General features: G+C 36.1%; 1 protein-coding gene across 3 annotated transcripts in view; it reads right to left on the bottom strand.

Annotated features, from left to right (window-relative positions):
- FZD3 (frizzled class receptor 3) overlaps positions 1-19492 on the bottom strand; it is a 96929-nt gene that overhangs the window by 48404 nt on the left and 29033 nt on the right. For all 3 annotated transcript variants that reach the window (XM_040467001.1, XM_040467087.1, XM_040467164.1), the window contains 2 exons: positions 11189-11385; positions 6056-7073 (listed from right to left, as the gene is read on the bottom strand). In XM_040467001.1, the coding sequence (XP_040322935.1) occupies positions 6056-7073; positions 11189-11385 (1215 nt within the window). The remainder of the gene's footprint in view (positions 1-6055; positions 7074-11188; positions 11386-19492) is intronic.

Here is a 19492-nt window from a genome sequence, read left to right as displayed (position 1 = left end):
AGCCATCTGGATGTCTTCTTTGGAAAAGTATCTGTAAATCTCTTCCACCCATTTCTTCACTGGATTATTTATTTTTTGGGTGTTGAGTTTGAGAAGTTCTTTATAGATTTTGGATACTAACTCATTATCCGATACGTCATTTGAAAATACCTTTTCCCATTCTGTTGGTTGCCTTTTCGTTTTATTGTTTGTTTCCTTCTCTGTGCAGAAGATTTTAGTATCCCAATGAGGTCTCAGAAGTTCTTTCTTGCTTTTGTTTCCCTCGCCTCTGGAGACATGCCTAGTAAGAAGTTGCTACTGCCAAGGTCAAAGAGGTTGTTTTTGGTTTTGTCCTGTACGATTTTAATGGTTTCCTGTCTTACATTTAGGTCTCTGATCCATTTTAAATTTATATTTGTGTATGGTAAGAAAGTGGACCAGGTTCATTCTTCTGCATCTTACCGTCCAGTTTTCCCAACACCATTTGCTGAAGAAAGTCTTTTTTCCACTGGGTATTCTTTCCTGCTTTGTTGAAGATTACTTGGCCATACATTTATGGGTCCATTTCTGGGGTCTCTATTCTGTTCCATTGATCTGAGTGTCTTGTGTTTGTGCCAGTACCATACTGTCTTGATGATTACAGCTTTGTAATAGTTTGAAGTTTGGAATTGTGATACCTCCAGCTTTTTCTTTTTCAACATTACCTTTGCTATTTGGGATCTTTTTCTGGTTCCACACAAATTTTAGAATTGTTCTAGCTCTGTAAAGAATGCTGATGTTATTTTGATGGGGATTGCACTGAATATGTAGATTACTCTGGATAGTACAGACATTTTAATAATATTTATTCTTCCAATCCATAAGCATGGACTGTTTTTCCATTTCTTTGTGCTTTCAATTTCTTTCATAAGCTTTCTATAGTTTTCAGTAAACAAATCTTTTACCTCTTTGGTAAGGTTTATTCCTAGCTATCTTATGGTTTTTGGTGCAACTGTAAATGTGAAGACAAAGGTTAATACTAACTCTGGGGGGAAAAATACATACTGCAGGAAATTAAAAAAACAATGTATGTACTTGAGAATTATTAATCCATGAGGTGTTAGTGTGAAATACACCCCTTCCATCAGATTTAGGAAATTTTCAATGAAGAAAAAGAGGCCAGAGAGTCCGTAACTTGAATTAATAAAAGGTTGTCAAAAAGAAAAAAAGAAAAAAATCACAAATATGCTTGGAGCCAAGTATGAGAAACAAAATGAGTGACCAACATGGTTAATAATAGTTTTTTCGTTAAATTTAAAATGACTATGGTAATTTTTTTAAGTTTATTTATTTTGAAACAGACAGAGTACAAGTGGGGGAGGGGCAGAGAGGGGGAGAGAGAGAGAATCTCAAACAGGCTCCATGCTGCCAGTGCAGAGCCTGATGCAGGGATCAAACTCACAAAACCACAAGATCATGACCTGAGCCAAAACCAGAGTTGGATACTTAACTGAGCCACCCAGAAGAGCCTAAAATGACTATTAAATGCACTTAAACAATTGGAAAATATTGAAAATGTATGAGTTAAGCTTTTAAGAATATAGAAAAACAAAGTAATTCTAAGAAAAGCATTAGTAAGAAAATTAACACAGAAATAACTGAATTAAAAAGATAATCCTCTAACAAGACAGATCAAGGTAGAATAAAGAGAACATACATTACAAACAAATAAATGGTAACAATTCACAAAACAAAACATACATGAATAACTTTATACCAGTGTATTTAAAAAGTTAGATAAAATAATATTCAAAAAAGTATATAAATTAACAAAATGCCCTAAGAAGAAATAAAGCTATGGGGCACCTGGGTAGATCAATCAGTTAAGTGTCTGACTTCAGCTCAGGTGGTGATCTTGCAGTTCATGAGTTTGAGCCCTACACTGGGCTCTGGGATGACAGCTCAGAGCCTGGAGCCTGTTTCAGATTCTGTGTCTCCCTCTCTCTCTGCCCCTCCCCTGCTTGCACTCTGTTTCTCTCTCTCTCTCTCAAAAATAAAAAAAACATTAAAAATAATTTTATTTAAAAAGGAGAAATACAACTATTACTATTTGAGAAACTGAAATAGTAATTTAAAAACCTAGTGTCTTCCACAACTTCTCTCTTCTTACTTTAAAGATATTAGGACAGTTTTTAACAGGAGGCTATACCAACTCTTTCAAAGAGCAGATAGCCCCTATTTGCTGTAAAAATTATTTCAGAGAATTAAAGAAAAAAAAAACACCTCTCTTTATGAAGTTGTTATAACCTTGACACTCAGAACTGGACAATACAAGAAAAGTAAAAATTATCACAAACTATTTTACTTATGAGTATAGATGCAAAAATCTTAAAATGTAAGAACCAGAAAGCAAGCAAGAGACAAATCTGTCCTTTGCAGACAACAATTCTACAAAGAATATTTAAAAGAATCTACATGATTAGAATTCAAAAAAAAGAGTTCAGCAGAGATGGATGCTTGAACATCCATTATATTACTTACTATATGTCTATGTATTTAAAATATTTTACAATATAAACTTCCTTAAAAGGAAACACATTTTAAAAAATAAACTAGAGCTATGGCATTACTATAAATACATCTCAAAAACTAAATGTTAAAAGTTAAAAAACCAAGTTACAGAAATATGTGTAGTATAGTATCATTGTATTACATATTATGTAAAACAAAGTTTTACTATAGCTCATACATATTGGCAGTTGTATAGACTTTCATGGAATGGCATGCTCAAGTTCAGGATGACAGTTACCTCTGGGTAGGGAATAAGAGGTGAAGAGGCCTGGGGAAGGGTACATAGGGAGCTTCAGACAAATCTGTAAAGATTTCTTTCAAAAGTCTGAAGCAAGGGGCACCTGGCTGGCTCAGTCAGTAGAGTGTGTGACTCTTGATCTCGGGGTCGTGATTCAAGCCCCGCGTTGGGTGTTGAGCTTACTTAAAAATTTTAAATAAACAAAGCGTGAAGCAAATACATCATTTGATAAAGCTTGGTACTGGATGGTTTTAAGAAGCCCATATTCATATATGTATATATACACACAAATGCGTGTAAATAACAGTAGGAAAAATAGGTGAAGAAAATGAGAGCTAACATCCACGCACTTATTATGTAGCAGCACTCTTCTAAGTGTGTGTGCTTCTCTACTCCTAAGAACAACCTCAGGGGATAGATTCTACTTATATTTCTACCTAATATTATCTATCTATTACTATTTTACTACTATTACAGTCTATTATTCATTTTACAGATGAGGAACTAAAGCAGAGAGAGGTGAAGTTGGCCTAAGGTTATAAAGCTAGTAAATAATGAAAGTAAGATATGAAGCTGGGATTCATGTTCTAGGGTTTACAGCTTAATAACTATGTTATTGTTGTTAAGTCATTCTCTATTCTTTTCAGTATTCATTTCCAATGTTATTTCTATATGCTGGAAATGAAAAACACTTTTTAACCCATGACCATAAAAAGATGCATACACACACACATATTTCTGTGTAGCTCAAACTGATTATAAAGATGCTGAGGGGTGCATGTGTGGCTCAGTCATTAAGTGTCTGACTCGATTCTGGCTCAGGTCGTGATCTCGTCGTTTGTGAGTTTGAGCTCCACGCTGGGCTCAGCACTGACAAGCATGGCAAGCCTGCTTGGGATTCTCTCTCTCCCTTTCTCACTGCCCCTCCCCCCCCTCGTGCTGGCTCTCTCTCAAAATAAATAAATAAATACATAAATATTAAAAAAAGAGATGTTGACAGGGGTGCCTGCCTGGGTGGCTCAGTTGGTTAAGCGTCTGACTTCAGTTCAGGTCATGATCTCATGGTTCATGGGTTTGAGCCCCACGTCAGGCTCTGTACTGACAGCTCAGAACCTGAAGCCCGCTTCAGATTGTCTCCCCGTCACTCTGCCCCTCCCCCGCTTGCTCGCTCTCTCTCTCTCTCTCTCTCTCTCAAAAATAAATAAACGTTAAAAAAAAAAAAAAGATGCTCATAGGGGTGCCTGTGTGGCTCAGCTGGTTAAGTATCCAACTTTGACTCAAGTCATGAACTCACCGTTTGTGAGTTTAAGCCCCAAAGTCGGGCTTTGTGACAGCTCTGAGTCTGGAGCCTGCTTTGGATTCTGTGTTTCCATCTCTTTCTCTGCCCCACCGCTGCTTGCATTCTGTCTCTCAAAAATGAATAAATGTTAAAAAAATATATATATTAGAAAATAAAAAAAATTAAAAAAGATACTGAAAGAATTCTAGGAATGTCTTGAAAACAGTGGCATCCCAACTACTCTAATTTATCAATTTACATGTTTCAGGTTTGGTATTTTTTAGATCATCATTTCATAGTCAAATATTATTCTTTAATAGTCCTAAGATAACATATATTTAGAATCCTAAATAAGTTATATAGAGAAGCATATATGATGTAATTCTACCATCTCTCTCTCTCATTAAAGGCAAAATTCCATTACTTGGCTTCAGGTCTGAAAACTAATATTAAGAGTTTTCAATAAGTCATTCTGCCAAAAATTCAATTTCAATTATTATTATTATTTTTTTTTTTTGGTCTCTCAGGAGTTATTTTTTTTTAAAAGCCCAGAGCTAATATTTATACAATAATAAAAATATTTTGTATAGGACTGTTTATACCGCAAAATAAAAGAAAGGGAATTGGCATTCTCAGTCATTAAATATTTACAAGCATTAAGTGCTAATCACACTTTGTCCCCAGTACCACTGTTACCAGTTCTTGAAAATGTCTTTTCTCCATCTATAGCCACATTCTCAATGTTATCATCTACTAACCTACAGAATATGAATTCAGAAATTATGCAAATAAAGGGGCGCCTGGGTGGCTCAGTCTGTTACGCTTCCAACTTCAGCTCAGGCCATGATCCCGTGGTTCGTGAGTTTGAGCCCCGCATTGGGCTCTGTGCTGACAGCTCAGAGCCTGGAGCTGCTTCAGATTCTGTGTCTCCCTCTTTCTCTGCCCCTCCCCTGCTCACACTCTGTCTCTATCAAAAATAAACAAACACTAAAATAAAAATAAATATAAAAATATGAAAAAAGTTCTTGCTTTCAAAGAGTTCACTGTCTAGCAGGGGAAAGAGACAAGTAAACAAAAATTATCTATAATACCTAAGTACTTTAATAAAGGTAATTAAAACATAAAGATCAGGGGAGATGAAAGGGTGGCTGGTGCACTTTTAACAGCAAACCTGAAACACAATGAAGGAGACAGCAATGGAGACTGCTGTTTCAAGAAAACTTGTCTTGAAGGGAGGATGATAGCTAGGGGCACAGGCTCTAGAGAAGGTTTTAAGATAGAGACGTAACTTAGCATCAACTATTCTAGACTACTTTCCTTGCTTCATTCCTCCCTTAGCAATGAAATCTCAGTTTGAATACAAGAAGCAAGTCATCGAACATTTCTAAGCCTCGAATGAGACAGATGTTTAAGAACTCTAAATTATAAAGGAAACAAATAAATTATCTCAAATTCTTTCTAGACCTAAAATTCTATGATTTCATGACTATGATTACCTGATCTGTTTAAATTCAAAGGTAAATCATAAAATATTCACCATGCAAAAAAGAAAAACTAAGACCAATTAAGGGATGAACTAGTTCATACAAGTGCATTCTATTATTTTTTCAAAACTGTTAAAACAATTCCTCTTCCGACCATCAGTAAAATTTTCACAAAAGACAGTGCCTTTTTATCAGTTGGTAAAGTGCTTCTTGCTCTCAAACCTGTAGACTTCTAAACAATCAACAAGCAAACTATTTTGTGAGAACAGAAGTAAACTGCTTAAAAGCCCATAACTTAGACTTGTAAAAGTCATCTTTTAAAAAGAAGATGTTTATGGAAACACGTGCATTACATTCTACAATATATTTGTTCATTATCTTCACTTTAAAATTGTAATGTACAGGTTGAAATTCATAAACAGCTTTGTTTAAAATAAAAAAAACTAGCTAAGATTAGATCTTCATAGTAATATGCCTTCTTTCCACTATTACACATTCTGAAATTTAGAACAAGGTTTCCCTTACCTGATATGGACATGGAATGTGATATTCTCTGCAGCGTTCTTGTATCCATGTTGTTTCCCAGATGCCACGGTAAGCTTGCTCATAAAAGTAGCATCCAATTACAACCAAGAGTGGTACGAGATAGAGAATGCTGAAAACACCAATCCGGATCATAAACTTCACCAATTTATCTTGGTTCTCCTTTTCTAATGGAATTTCAATTCGAACTCTGTTTAAGGATATAATGCCAGCTAAGAGGAGAGAAACTCCAACTACCACATACAGGCAGAGGGGAGCAAGAACAAAATATCTCAATGCATCAACATCGTAGAGGCCAACAAAACACACGCCACTGATATTGTCACCTTCAATTTTATTCATCGCTAAAAGGATGATAGTTAGAGTTCCGGGGATGCCCCATGCACTGGCATGAAATAGCAATGCTTTCTTCTCAATAGCTTCACTACCCCACTTTGGCACAGCTGCCAAGAACCATGTGATGGTAAGAATTACCCACCAAACACTGCCAGCCATAGTAAAAAAATAGAGTACCATAAAAAGCATGGTACAGGCTTTATTATGAGATCCTTGTGTCACTGTGGAAGCCTTATACTGTGAAGGGCTAGATGCATTGCAGGCTACTCGGTCCTCAAGCAAAAACCCAATGAAGAAAATTAATGATACCATCATGTAGCAGACTGCATAAAATATAATAGGTCTTTCAGGATAACGGAATCTTGTGACATCAATCAAAAAAGTTAAAAAAGTAAACAACGTGGCAGAGAGGCAAATGATTGAAATCAATCCTATGAAGTATCGAGCAAACGAAAGTTCTTCTCTCCTAAAGTACATATTTGGACAAGGAGGTGAACAATCACGCACGTGTAAAAAAGAATAACCAAGATCAGGATCAATTTTCAATTCTCGAGGACACCAAAAACCATAGTCCCTCTGCACTGCCACTGGAGCTCCTTCAGTAGGATCACCAGCTAAATTCAGATCCACAAGTCGAGGATATGGCTCATCACAATCTGGGAACCTAAAAAAAAAACAAAACAAGATGAGAACCATTTTCACTTACTGGGAAATCTATGGATACCAAACAATTTGGATTTCCAAATTTAGTACTCATGACCTTATTCATTCTTATATCCTTAGAGTACAATCACATTAAGTAGGAATAAAGTAAATGTTGATATCTTGTTTATGGGTCATACAACTAGATTTTCCATTGTTGATCAAAAAAGGATATGGTTTGGGGTGCCTAGGTGGCTCAATCAGTTGAGCGTCCGACTTCGGCTCAGGTTATGATCTCATGGTTCATGGGTTTGAGCCCCACGTCAGGCTCCGTGTTGACAGCTCGGAGCTTGAAGCCTGCTTTGGATTCTGTGTCTCCTTCTCTCTCTGCCTCTCCCCAACCCCCCACTGACACTCTGTTTCTCTCTCTCAAAAAACTAAGTAAAAACTTAAAAAAAATTTTTTTTAACTATATGGTTTTATACTTAATTTTGTTTTGACTTCAAAAACAGTACTTTTTTAAAGTTTATTATCTTTTTAGTAACCGCTATACCCAACATGGGGCTCAGACTCATGACTCCTGAGATCAAGAGTCCCATGCTCTTCTGACTGAGCCAGCCAGGTTCCCCAAACAGTACTCTTTATTACAATAGTCTAACATAGCCATCAATAAGTAACACTGTATAAAGAAACTATTTCTGACATTATCTATTTATTATCTCTACTACTACCATTAACTACTAGAATTTTAGTTCTGTAAGAACCAAGACTATATTGTGTTCACCACTCATCTTCAGCATCTAGACTAGTGCCTAGCACAGGGGACACATCCAATTAACATTTGTTGAGTTAATGACTGTTGAAGAAATATATACATATAGACCTAACCCAAGTAATTAGAAATATGACTAGGAGCAGTGTGGAAGACAGACTTGGGCAAAAATGGGGGCAGAGATAATAGCTGAGCCAGAATGAAGACCAGATAAGGTAGGGGCACCTGGCTGGCTCAGTCGGTAGAACATGCAACTCTTGATCTTGGGGTTAAAAGTTCAAGACCCACACTGGGTGTAGAGATTACTTAAAAATAACAAAGTCTTTAAAAAATAACATAAAACAAAGACAGATAAGGCAGTGGGAATGAGACAGACATGAAACTGGTTAGATAAAAGCAACAGTTTGTAACTGATTGGATGCAGAAGCTAAAGTCAATGAAGGACAAACAGAAGATAACTTATAGAGAATTAAAAAACAAGCAAAGGAATAAATCAATTTTAGGTCTGTTGAAACTGAGGAATTTAAGACAAATGCAGGTTAGAATTTCCAAAATGGATGCTAGATACGCAGATTTGGAACTCAGCAGAAGAGTCAAGTCTAAGATTTAGGTGTAGGAGTCATTAGCAGATGAGTAAGAGTTAAAATGAGTGAGATGAGATCATCCAGGGAAAGCACATAGAATAAAAATGAATAGGTACAGAACTCTGTGAAGCACCAATATTTAAGGTATAGAAAGAGGAACAGGATCCAAAAAAAAAAAAAAATTGAGAATAACTGGTCTGAGAAGTAGCCGACCACAATAGTTCATACATGAAGGCCTGCATGATTTTCATGAAAAGAGGGCAAGCTGAGGTTGAGGGGAATATAGAATAAAGGCAAAATATGGGTTTGAAGCAAGAGATATAGATTTGGCAGAGATGCTGAGAGCAATAAACAAATTATTCTGTTGATCAAACTGGAAATTTACCAAAGACAAACAGCAAATAGAACGGCTATGGTTGGCATCATTAAATATATGGCATAATTAATCTATTAGAAATTGATTCAATGGGGGGCGCCTGGGTGGCACAGTCGGTTGAGCGTCCGACTTCAGCCAGGTCACAATCTCGCGGTCCGGGAGTTCGAGCCCCGCGTCGGGCTCTGGGCTGATGGCTCAGAGCCTGGAGCCTGTTTCCGATTCTGTGTCTCCCTCTCTCTCTGCCCCTCCCCCGTTCATGCTCTGTCTCTCTCTGTCCCAAAAATAAATAAACATTGAAAAAAAAATTAAAAAAAAAAAAAAAAAAGAAATTGATTCAATGGATCCAGCTGGGGATCTGAACAAGTTTAGTAGAAGGAATGAATTGAAATTGCTAGCAAGAATGTTATTACAAGTGATGGGGCACAAAGCTTAAGCTAAGTAAGGAAATAAATTAGATTAGGAAGAGGGATATGAGGAAGGGGAAATAAAAATCCAAAGTCTGGGAGTGTCAATTAAGTTCAAGAACAGCAGGAACAAGGATTTGAGCAATGCAGAAGAATGAAAGGTTGTTAGGGGCGCTGGGTGGCTCAGTCGGTTGAGCGTCCAACTTCAGCTCAGGTCATGATCTCGTGGTTGAGGAATTTGAGCCCCGCATCTGGCTCTGTGCTGACAGCTCAGAGCCTGGAGCCTGCTTCGGATTCTGTGTCTCCCTCTCTTTCTGTCCCTCCCTCGCTCATGCTCTGCCTCAAAAATAAACAGTAAAAAAAATTAAAAAAAAAAAAAAAAAAAAGAATGAAAGGTTGTTATGAAAGACCACCGTGCCAGACTTTAAGGTTTCAGAGTTAGTCATAGTCAATCCCAGACAACAGTGAGGACATAAAATAGATTTAATCCCAACAAAACAAAGAAATAAAGATAATAATGAGATGTCTATACTTGTATACAAACTGTTAATATAAAAGACTACTAAACAGTGGGAGTTAATTACAAGAAACAAAATAGGGTTCTTGCCCAAGCAATTCATAGCTGTTATAAACACCAAGAAATTAACAGACTTCTAAAAGAGGAACTATAAACACTACCACATTCTTGGGGAGAAGGTGGATGAATGGTTACATGGGGCTAGATAAAAAAAAACAGGTTAAACATGTGGGAAACAGAATAAACAAATACAAGAAAGCAAAATGTCCGTGAACTGACTAGGAGAAACTAATATGTTTTATTTCTTAAGTTTTTCAAATGCCAAATGAGAGTAACAAGTCCTGCTATTAACCTACCTCCAAGGGCCATTGTTAGATGGTAAACAAAATTAATTTTAAACATGAAGGAAAAGAGAATGTTCACTGCAGCATTATTGATAACAGCAAACACCCAGAAATAACTTAAGTGACCATCAACAGGAAATGGCCAAATTACCCTAGAATATTAATACCATTATGTAGCAATTAAAAGGAATGAACCAAACCTACAGATACAACTATATACACATATAAAAAAATTAATGTTTTTATAGATATGTGTATATGTAGCAAGAGTATAAAAACAAATATAGGAATGATTAACAACACAATCATTATTACCTCATCTCTGAGGAGGAAAGAAGGGAATGAAATCAAGATAGGTACCAAGAAAGGAACTTTCAACTCTATCTGTATTTTATTTGAGGGGAAAAAAAAAAAAAAGTGACTGAGGCAAGTATCACAAAATGTTAAGACTGGATAAAGTTAGACAACAATAGGTACATACCCATTTATCTTACTATTCTTTATCCTCGAAATACTTCACAATACAGAAAGGTACATTATCATATAAGAAATACAGTATTACTGTACACGTTATTACTCTCATATAAATCTGTAAGACTGTCTAGTAAACATCTTCGAATCTTTAGAAAATGCTTACAATCTATATTTGGAAGTGATCTGAAAAGTATCTGACATTTTCTGATTCTGGTTTGCTAATACATGACAGAAAAGCAGAGTTGACAGAACTTCTTTAGTCATTAACACACTTAAATCATATGGATACTTAACTTTCATTAAATCATCATTAAAGACATTTAATGGTGAGGTAACGAATGATTATTTTCTTCTCCATATTTTCTAACTGCATTACTCATACTTGTATAACCAGAAATTTTTTGAGGAAAAAAATTGTCTTGTTTTTCTTCATTCTTTTAAAAATTTCTTCACAGAAACGTTTTTTCTTTTCTACCTTTTTCATTTAGTGATTCCAAGTCCCTAAGGAAATGAACAGTTCAGAGGTCATGAAACCTCTGTTCAAAATTAAAACTAATATATGCTACATTTCAAAAGTTTTAAAAAACTGATGAACTAGAAAACAGGTAATTTTAACATACTGCAGCATACCATAAGTAATGATCTATGAAAATCTGATTTTCGCACCTACTGCATTCCATATCTTCAGGCCAAGGAACACCAAACATCTCCATGAGCTCCGAACACTCACTGTAAGCCCGTTGACACAGCCTACGACAGGGAAGTGTGACACGTCCATATTCCATACAAATAGGAGCATAGAGTGCACAAAGAAATGGCCGAAAATCCCGAGAACAATCCAGATTCACCATTGGGTGGAATGGCTAGGAAAAAGTTAAAAAAAATTGAATAATTAGAGAAGGAGTTGTATACAAGTTAAAGTTTACTATATAAAATATTACAAGATTCTTTTTTTTTTTTCCATTTTAAAAATGTCTGGAGGTTACTAAAATTTTCTGAAAAAAAGATTTTGTTTTTCTAAACAAAATCCTCTTAGCTATATCCCTGAAGAGTCTGAATTGGTTAAGACTGAGTTATATCTCAGAATCTAAATTTTGATTCTTAAAGGTGATATTAATGAAGAGGCAGGGCTCAGAATCACATTATGATCCATTTTACATATGAAAATAAAAATTCATGAAAGATATGCCAAATGCTCAAAAAAGTGATTACTGCTTGGCGACAGGATTTTAAGAAATTTTGATTTTCTTCTTTTCATGTATTTCAATTTCTACATTTTCTTCAACTAACAAGTATCAACAGAGAGCAGACAAAAGTTAAAAGAGGAAAGCGAGAGGGGGTGGAGGAAGAGAAGTAGTTATACATAGCAGTAGTTATTTTGAGCGTAAGGGAGAGGGAAGAATCTCTCACATTTGTCCATATTTTCTCGGTCTTGTTACATTAAAAATTTTATAGAGAGTTCTTTGAACTCTGGTATCGCAAAATGTAAGCAGAGATAACACTGTAAGCTGATATTAAGGAAACAAAAGGAAAAAATAGCGGCGCAAACATAAAACCATGTTAAAATAATTATAACCACAAGAATAGATCAAATATCCCAATAAATGTGCACCTGGGTTTTTGACTATCAAATACATTTCCCACTTATTTATACAATAATTTCAGAGTCATTGCTGATTTTGATCTGGTAACACATATTTTCACCACTAAGCCTTTCTACTGAGTACGAATCAATTTCTACATTGATATATAATATTTTCCAAAGGTCCGCCATACACAATGCAGTCAGAAAACCAAGAGTCACTTCAGAAAACTGATGTCAAAGTTAACTGTATAATGAATGTGGTAACCAACAAATAACAATAAACTGTATATGGCCATCACTTCCATGAATGAAGGAATAGTTTATGTTATACCAATGTTTCCATCAAAAACAATTTTTAAATACAGAAAAAAAGTTTAAAAACACCTATTTAAAGCTACTGAAGAACTGCTGAAGTAAAAGAACTAAAAGAACCACGAATACAGAGAGCAGGGAAACATGGAGAGGTGGCCTGATAAATGCAGCCACTTTTCCAAGGAGGTATTTGTTGAAATTGGGCATAAGGCAAGAGGCCGTGAATCAGGCTTTGACTGGGCTGGTGCTAGAAAACGGAGAAACCAGCAGAACTGTGGTGGTCTTACAAGGCTACAAACAAAATTCAAAACAAAAGGAATAACACACAGGTGAGAAGGGCAAGTGCCAAGGATAGAGTCTGACACAGAGCCAATTTTCCCTTCAAGAAATTTGAAAATTCTGAAGCTGCATAAGGAAGGACACTAAGAAGCTAAGCAGAAAACCTCTGAAAAGCAGAGTGGAGATTTTGGCAGTTTTACATGCTGGATTAGAGTTCAAGTTCTGCCAGGGGAACTGAACATACCAGACTCAGCCTCTGAATGGCTATACTCGAGTTGCAGGAGCAAATTAGAGGGAGGCAGAGACCTGCCAAAACTGTAACCCAGCCTCAACTCAGTTCACTTCCTGATGGAAGTAAGGTGATCTCCCATTTATCTGCTTATCAGAAGAAAGGGTGAACCTCCTCTGGAGCTATATGACATCATCTGGAACCTCACCAATATTTTGTAATATCTAACACTCAATAAAAAATTACTAGGCATTTCTAAAAACAGGACCACATTGGGCACTTGGGTGGCTCAGTCGGTTGAACAGCCAACTTAGGCTCAGGTCATGATCTTATGGTTAGTGAGTTTGAGCCCTGCATCGGGCTCTGTGCTGACAGCTAGGAGCCTGGAGCCTGCTTCAGATTCTGTCTCCCTCTCTCTCTGCCCCTTCCCAGCTCATGCGCTCTTTCTCTCTCAAAAATAAACATTAAAGGGGCGCCTGGGTGGCGCAGTCGGTTAAGCGTCCGACTTCAGCCAGGTCACGATCTCGCGGTCCGTGAGTTCGAGCCCCGCGTCGGGCTCTGGGCTGATGGCTCAGAGCCTGGAGCCTGTTTCCGATTCTATGTCTCCCTCTCTCTCTGCCCCTCCCCCGTTCATGCTCTGTCTCTCTCTGTCCCAAAAATAAATAAACGTTGAAAAAAAAAATTAAAAAAAAAATAAACATTAAAAAACAAAACAAAACAAAACAAAAACAGGACCATACGATTAAAACCCAGAAAAAAAATTACATTGATTTGGTGACCCAGCTATTGATCTTAATACACAAGACTGTATATAATTACATCAAATATATTCAGGAAAACAAAAATGTATTTTATCAGAAACTAAAATCTATTATAAAAGGAATCAAATGGAAATTCTATAACTGAAATATACAATCTGAAGAACTCATTAGATCAGAAGACAGAATTGGCAAAATGGAACACAAGACAATAGGAAATATTCAAACAGAAGCACACAGACCAAAAAAATACTGAAAAAATACATAAAATAAGAGACATGTAAAACATGGAAAAGTCTAAGATATGCATACCTGGAACCTCAGAAGGAGGGGAGAGAGAGAATGTGCAGAGGCAATATACAAAAAGATGATGACTGAGAATTTTCTAAAACTAATTGAAGACAACAACCTACAGATTCAAAAACTTTTACAAACTCCAAGGATAAATACAAGAAAATCACACCTAGGCAAATGTTATCTCAATTGTTGAAAACAGAAGAAAAATATCTAAAAAGCAGCCAGTGTTAAAAAAGACAACTTACTTTTAACAGTTAACATTCAGAGCTTGCTTTGGAAAACCATAAATCAACAGAACTTAAAGAGCTAAGAAAATAGAACTGCAAACCCATAATTCTATAGCCAGCAAAAATATCCTTCATAAATGAAGGCAAAGTAAAGACATTTTCAGACAGACAAAAATGGGAGAAAATAGGTCACCAGCAAACCTGCACTACAAGGAATACTCAACAGTTCTTTAGACAGAAGGAAAACGATCAAAGATGAAAACTCCAGAAGTACTTAAAAGAAACAAAAGGGGTGAATATGTGGGAAAATATAAATGAATACTCCTTGTACCAATAACAAAATAATGCCTTAAAATACATACAACCCACAGGTATATTAATATATAATAATCAAATGGAAAAGATGGGAGGCCAGAGGAACACTAATGGGGTAGTGGTTTAAACAATGATTTTTATTAGAATATTATATATTATAAGTCATGGGTACATATCAATTTCTATGATAAGCAATAAAAAAATGCACAACATGGTAAAAGAGAGGCAAACAGAGTAACACAAAAGGCGGCAAAACTGGAAAGAAACACAAAACAGTCTGGACATATTGAAATCAAATAGTAAGATAGTAAATATTAACCCAAGTATATCAGTAATTACTTTAAATATACATGGACTAAAAACTCTAAGTAAAAGACTAAGAGTTTTGGACTAGGTAAAAACAAAAACAGGAAAAAAAAACCCCAACTATGCTGTTAACAAAAGACTTTTTCAATATAAGCAAATGGCTTAAAAATAAAAGAAAGAGGGGCTCCTGGGTGGCTCAGTCAGTTGAGTGTCCAACTTCAGCTCAGGTGTCATGATCTCACAGTTTGTGAGTTTGGGCCCCGTATCGAGCCCTGTGCTATCAGCTCAGAGCCTGGAGCCTGCTTCGAATTCTGTGTCTCCCTCTCTCTCTGCCCCTCCCTCACTCACACTCTGTCTCTCTCTGCCTCTTAAAAATAAATTGAAAAAAAATTTTTTAAATAAGTAAAAGAAAGGTAAATGGTAATGGAAGAATTAGCCAAAAGAAAGAGTAGATTTTATGACAAGTGTTCCCAGAGATAAAGAGCATTTCATAAGACAAAGAATCAATTCACTGATCCTAAAAAGCAAATCTAAACATATATGCACCACTTAACATAGCTTCAAAATATTTTAATCAGAAATAGACAAAATAAAAGGGAAAATGTACAAACCCACACTCTGAGCGAAAGACTGATACACTTCTTTCAGTAAGTGACAGAAGAGTGAGGCAAAAATTCTGTAAGAATACAGAAAATCTAAACAAGCCAACTACAAATTTGATCTACATATTTATAATCATGATGCCCAACAATGACTGGATCCTATTTAACACACACATGGAATCTATCAAAATTGACCATATTCTAGATCCTAAAAATCATGCCACAACAAAACAGAGAACTAAAATCATTCATAGAAGGTTCTACGACTAAAATGTAATTAAGGTAGAAAAAAGTTACAGAAAAAGCCCAAACCCACTGTTTGAAATAGCAGACAACAAGCTTGTAAATAACTCATAATCAACAAAAGGAATCATAATTGAAATTTAAATTGTACAATTATATAGAGAAGTAAATAAAAACAATAAAATAACAGCAAAAGCTGTACTGAGAAGAAATTTACAAGCCGATATACACATATAAGAAATTAAGAAAGCCTGAAAACAAGCAATGATATTAGCACCATCTCCAGAAGCTAGAAAAAGAGTGGCCAAACTTAGAGAATATGGCAGACAGAAAATAATTAGGAAAAGAAAAGGGAGGGGAAAAAAAAAAAACAACCCCAAAATCTCAAATTACCAATATCAGAAATGGAGGAGAGAACATTACTAGAAAAATAATGTAGATATCATAAATAATAAATTTGATATGTTAGATGAAATGAACAAATGCCTTGGGAAAAAACTAAATTTACAAAAACTCAAAGAAAATCCAGTCTTCTATCTACAAAGAAATTTAATCCATTATTAGCAATGCCCCCCCCCCAAAGAAACCTCTAAGTTATGATGGCTTCACTAGAAAAATGTATCAAACATCAAAGCAAGAAGTTGCAGTAATCATACACAAACTCTAAAAAAGGAAAAAAAGGAACCTTTCCCAATTCATCTTATGAAACCAGAGTAATTTTTATAACAAAACCCAACGGGACTACCTAAGAAGGAAAATTATTCTTCATGACCATAGATGTAAAAATCATATCCCAGTATCAGTAAATTAATCCATAATATATATAAAAAATCAATATACCACACGAAATGCACTTTTTCCCCAAGGATTAACATCTGAAAAACCAGTTAATATAATTAATGTCATTTAATTGAAAAAGGGGGGGTAGGGGCGCCTGGGTGGCTCAGTCGGTTAAGTGGCCAACTTCGGCTCAGGTCATGATCTCACGGTCCGTGAGTTCGAGCCCCGCGTCAGGCTCTGTGCGGACAGCTCAGAGACTGGAGCCTGTTTCAGATTCTGTGTCTCCCTCTCTCTGACCCTTCCCATTCATGCTCTCTCTCTGTCTCAAAAATAAATAAACGTTAAAAAAAATTAGAAAAAAAAAAGAAAAAGGGGGGGTAATCACATGATCCATTAAACAGCTGTAGTAAAAGTATTAGATGAAATTCAACATCCATTTATTATGAACTCTTAAGAGACTAAGAAATTTCCTCAAATCTTATGTCAAGTATATACATCAAACCACAGAAAACCTCATACTTGTTGGTAAATTATTGAAGGCTTCCTGAGATCAAAGATGAGACAAAAATAACTGTTACCACTAACTTATTTAACACTGTATTGAAAGTCCTCACCAAGGCAGTAAAAACATAGGAATAAAAAGTAAAAGAATTAGAAAGCAAGAAATATAAAAATTAAAGTATATGGATCAGAAAGAAACTATCATTATTCATAGAGGACTTGTGTTCTAGTTACCAAACTTTTATCTCTGTTCTACATTCACTCTTCAATATCAATGCTCTATGATAATAGATGGGATTTATGTCACCACTTCTCCTTTACAGTAAGCATGTGTTTAAACTTTCTCAATAAAGAGTGTTAGAGGAACACTGCAGGACAAAGGGGGCTTCCTTGTTGGTTGTGGCTGCTGCGCAGTCAGGCAGCAGTGCAAATGTAAAGAAACCTATGGTGCTGTGTTCCAGCCATGTGCCCAGAAAGGTCTCTTAGTAAGTAGCCTCAGAATCACGACATAGCCTAGTGACACCCTTCCTGCAGCCCTTCCAATATGGACACTGAATGCTTGAGGCCTCCTACCTGTGGCAGTGCCTTGACTCCCTCTATCTACTCAACCACCAGCTAACACTGCTTCTTGCTTGCCCAGCAACCATGGACCAGCTCTGGCCCAGGCAACCCAGTGAACGTCTCTGCCATCCACTGAGTTGCTCTGCCCTAGAGAGCCCTACTGAGCTCTCTCTATATTTTATAAATACTCTCCTATAATGGCTTATTTTTATTATACTTCTCTTATTTAAATCATTGAGTGTGTCTGCCTTTTTTTTAAACTTTTTTTTTTTTAAAGTATATTTTCGAGAGAGAGAGAGAGAGAGAGAGAGAGAGGTGGGGGGGGGGGGGAGGAGGAGTGCCAGAGGGGAAGAGAGGGAGACACAGAATTTGAAGCAGGCTCCAGGCTCTGAGCTGTCAGCACAGAGCCCGACGTGGGGCTCGAACTCATGAAATACAAGATCATGATCTGAGCCAAAGTTGAACGCTTAACCAACTGAGCCAGCCAGATGCCCCAAGAGTGTCTGTCTTCTAATAGAACCAGACTAATAAAAACCTGTCACAAAGAAAATCCAAAATAATCTATAAACCATTAGAATAAATGAATTTACTAGGAACGCTGGATACAAAGTCAATAAAGATAAAAGCTATGTTTCTACCTTTCAGGAATATACTAAAAATGAAATTAAAAAAAAAAAACAATTGAAATTAAGAAAAAACTTCAGTTTAAGACCATCAAAAGTACAGCATCCTATATTCAGGAATAAAGTTAACCAATGTGGTGCAAGACAGAAAACTACGACGTGTTACTGAAAAAAACTGAAGACAACCTAACAAATAGACATCCTATATTCAGGAATATAGGATTGTCCTCTAGGACAATGTTGTTAAGATGGCAATAGTCCTTAAAGTGATCCAGAGATTCAATTTAAACCCTTAAAATGGCATTTTTTTTTTTTTTTTGCAAAAATGGAAAAGTTGATCCTAAAATTCCTATGGAATTGCAACAGAGTCTGAACAGATCAAAACAACCTTGGAAAAAAGAACAAAGTTGGTGTATTCATACTTTCCAATTTCAAAACTTAAAGCTATAGTAATCAAAACACTCTGGTATTGGCAGAAGTCTAAACATGCAAAAGAATAAAGCTGGGGAGCCTGTGTTATACCACATACAAAAATTAACTCAAAACTTGTAAAAGAAAATAGAGGTAAACCTTCATGACCTTGGATTTGGCAATGGTTTCTTAGATCTGACAACAAAAGCACAAGCACAAAAGAAAAAAAACCAGATATATCAGACTTCATCTAAACAGAATGCTTTCATATATTTCAGAACATTTTCAGTAGAGTACACAGACAACTCACAAAATGGAAAAAAATATTTATAAGATGTATATCTGATAAGAGTCTAGTATCCAGAATACATAAAGAACCCCACAACTCAACCAAAAGACAACCTAATTTTTTGAATGGGCAAAGAACTTGAAGAGACATTTGTTTAAAGAAGTTAATGCAATGGCCAATAAACATGAAAAAATGTTCAATGTCATTAGGGAAACGTAAATCAAAATGACAATGAGATACTATATTACACCAAGATAGCTGTAATCTATAAACAAACAAATAAATGAATGAATAAATAACAAATGCTGACAAGGATATGGAGAAATCAGAACCCCCATGTGTTGCTGTGGGAATGCAAAATGATGCGACCACTATGGAAAACAATTTGGTGATTCCTTAAGAAGTTAAACATAGGGGCGCCTGGGTGGCGCAGTCAGTTAAGCGTCCGACTTCAGCCAGGTCACGATCTCGCGGTCTGTGAGTTCGAGCCCCGCGTCGGGCTCTGGGCTGATGGCTCAGAGCCTGGAGCCTGTTTCCGATTCTGTGTCTCCCTCTCTCTCTGCCCCTCCCCTGTTCATGCTCTGTCTCTCTCTGTCCCAAAAATAAATAAACGTTGAAAAAAAAAAATTAAAAAAAAAAAAAAAAAAAAAAA

This window comes from Herpailurus yagouaroundi, unplaced genomic scaffold, assembly GCF_014898765.1.
Source record: "Herpailurus yagouaroundi ecotype Mexico unplaced genomic scaffold, PumYag 28, whole genome shotgun sequence".
NCBI lineage: Eukaryota > Metazoa > Chordata > Mammalia > Carnivora > Felidae > Herpailurus > Herpailurus yagouaroundi.
Note: the sequence above shows the minus strand (reverse complement) of the source record. Positions and strands in the feature narration are given on the sequence as shown.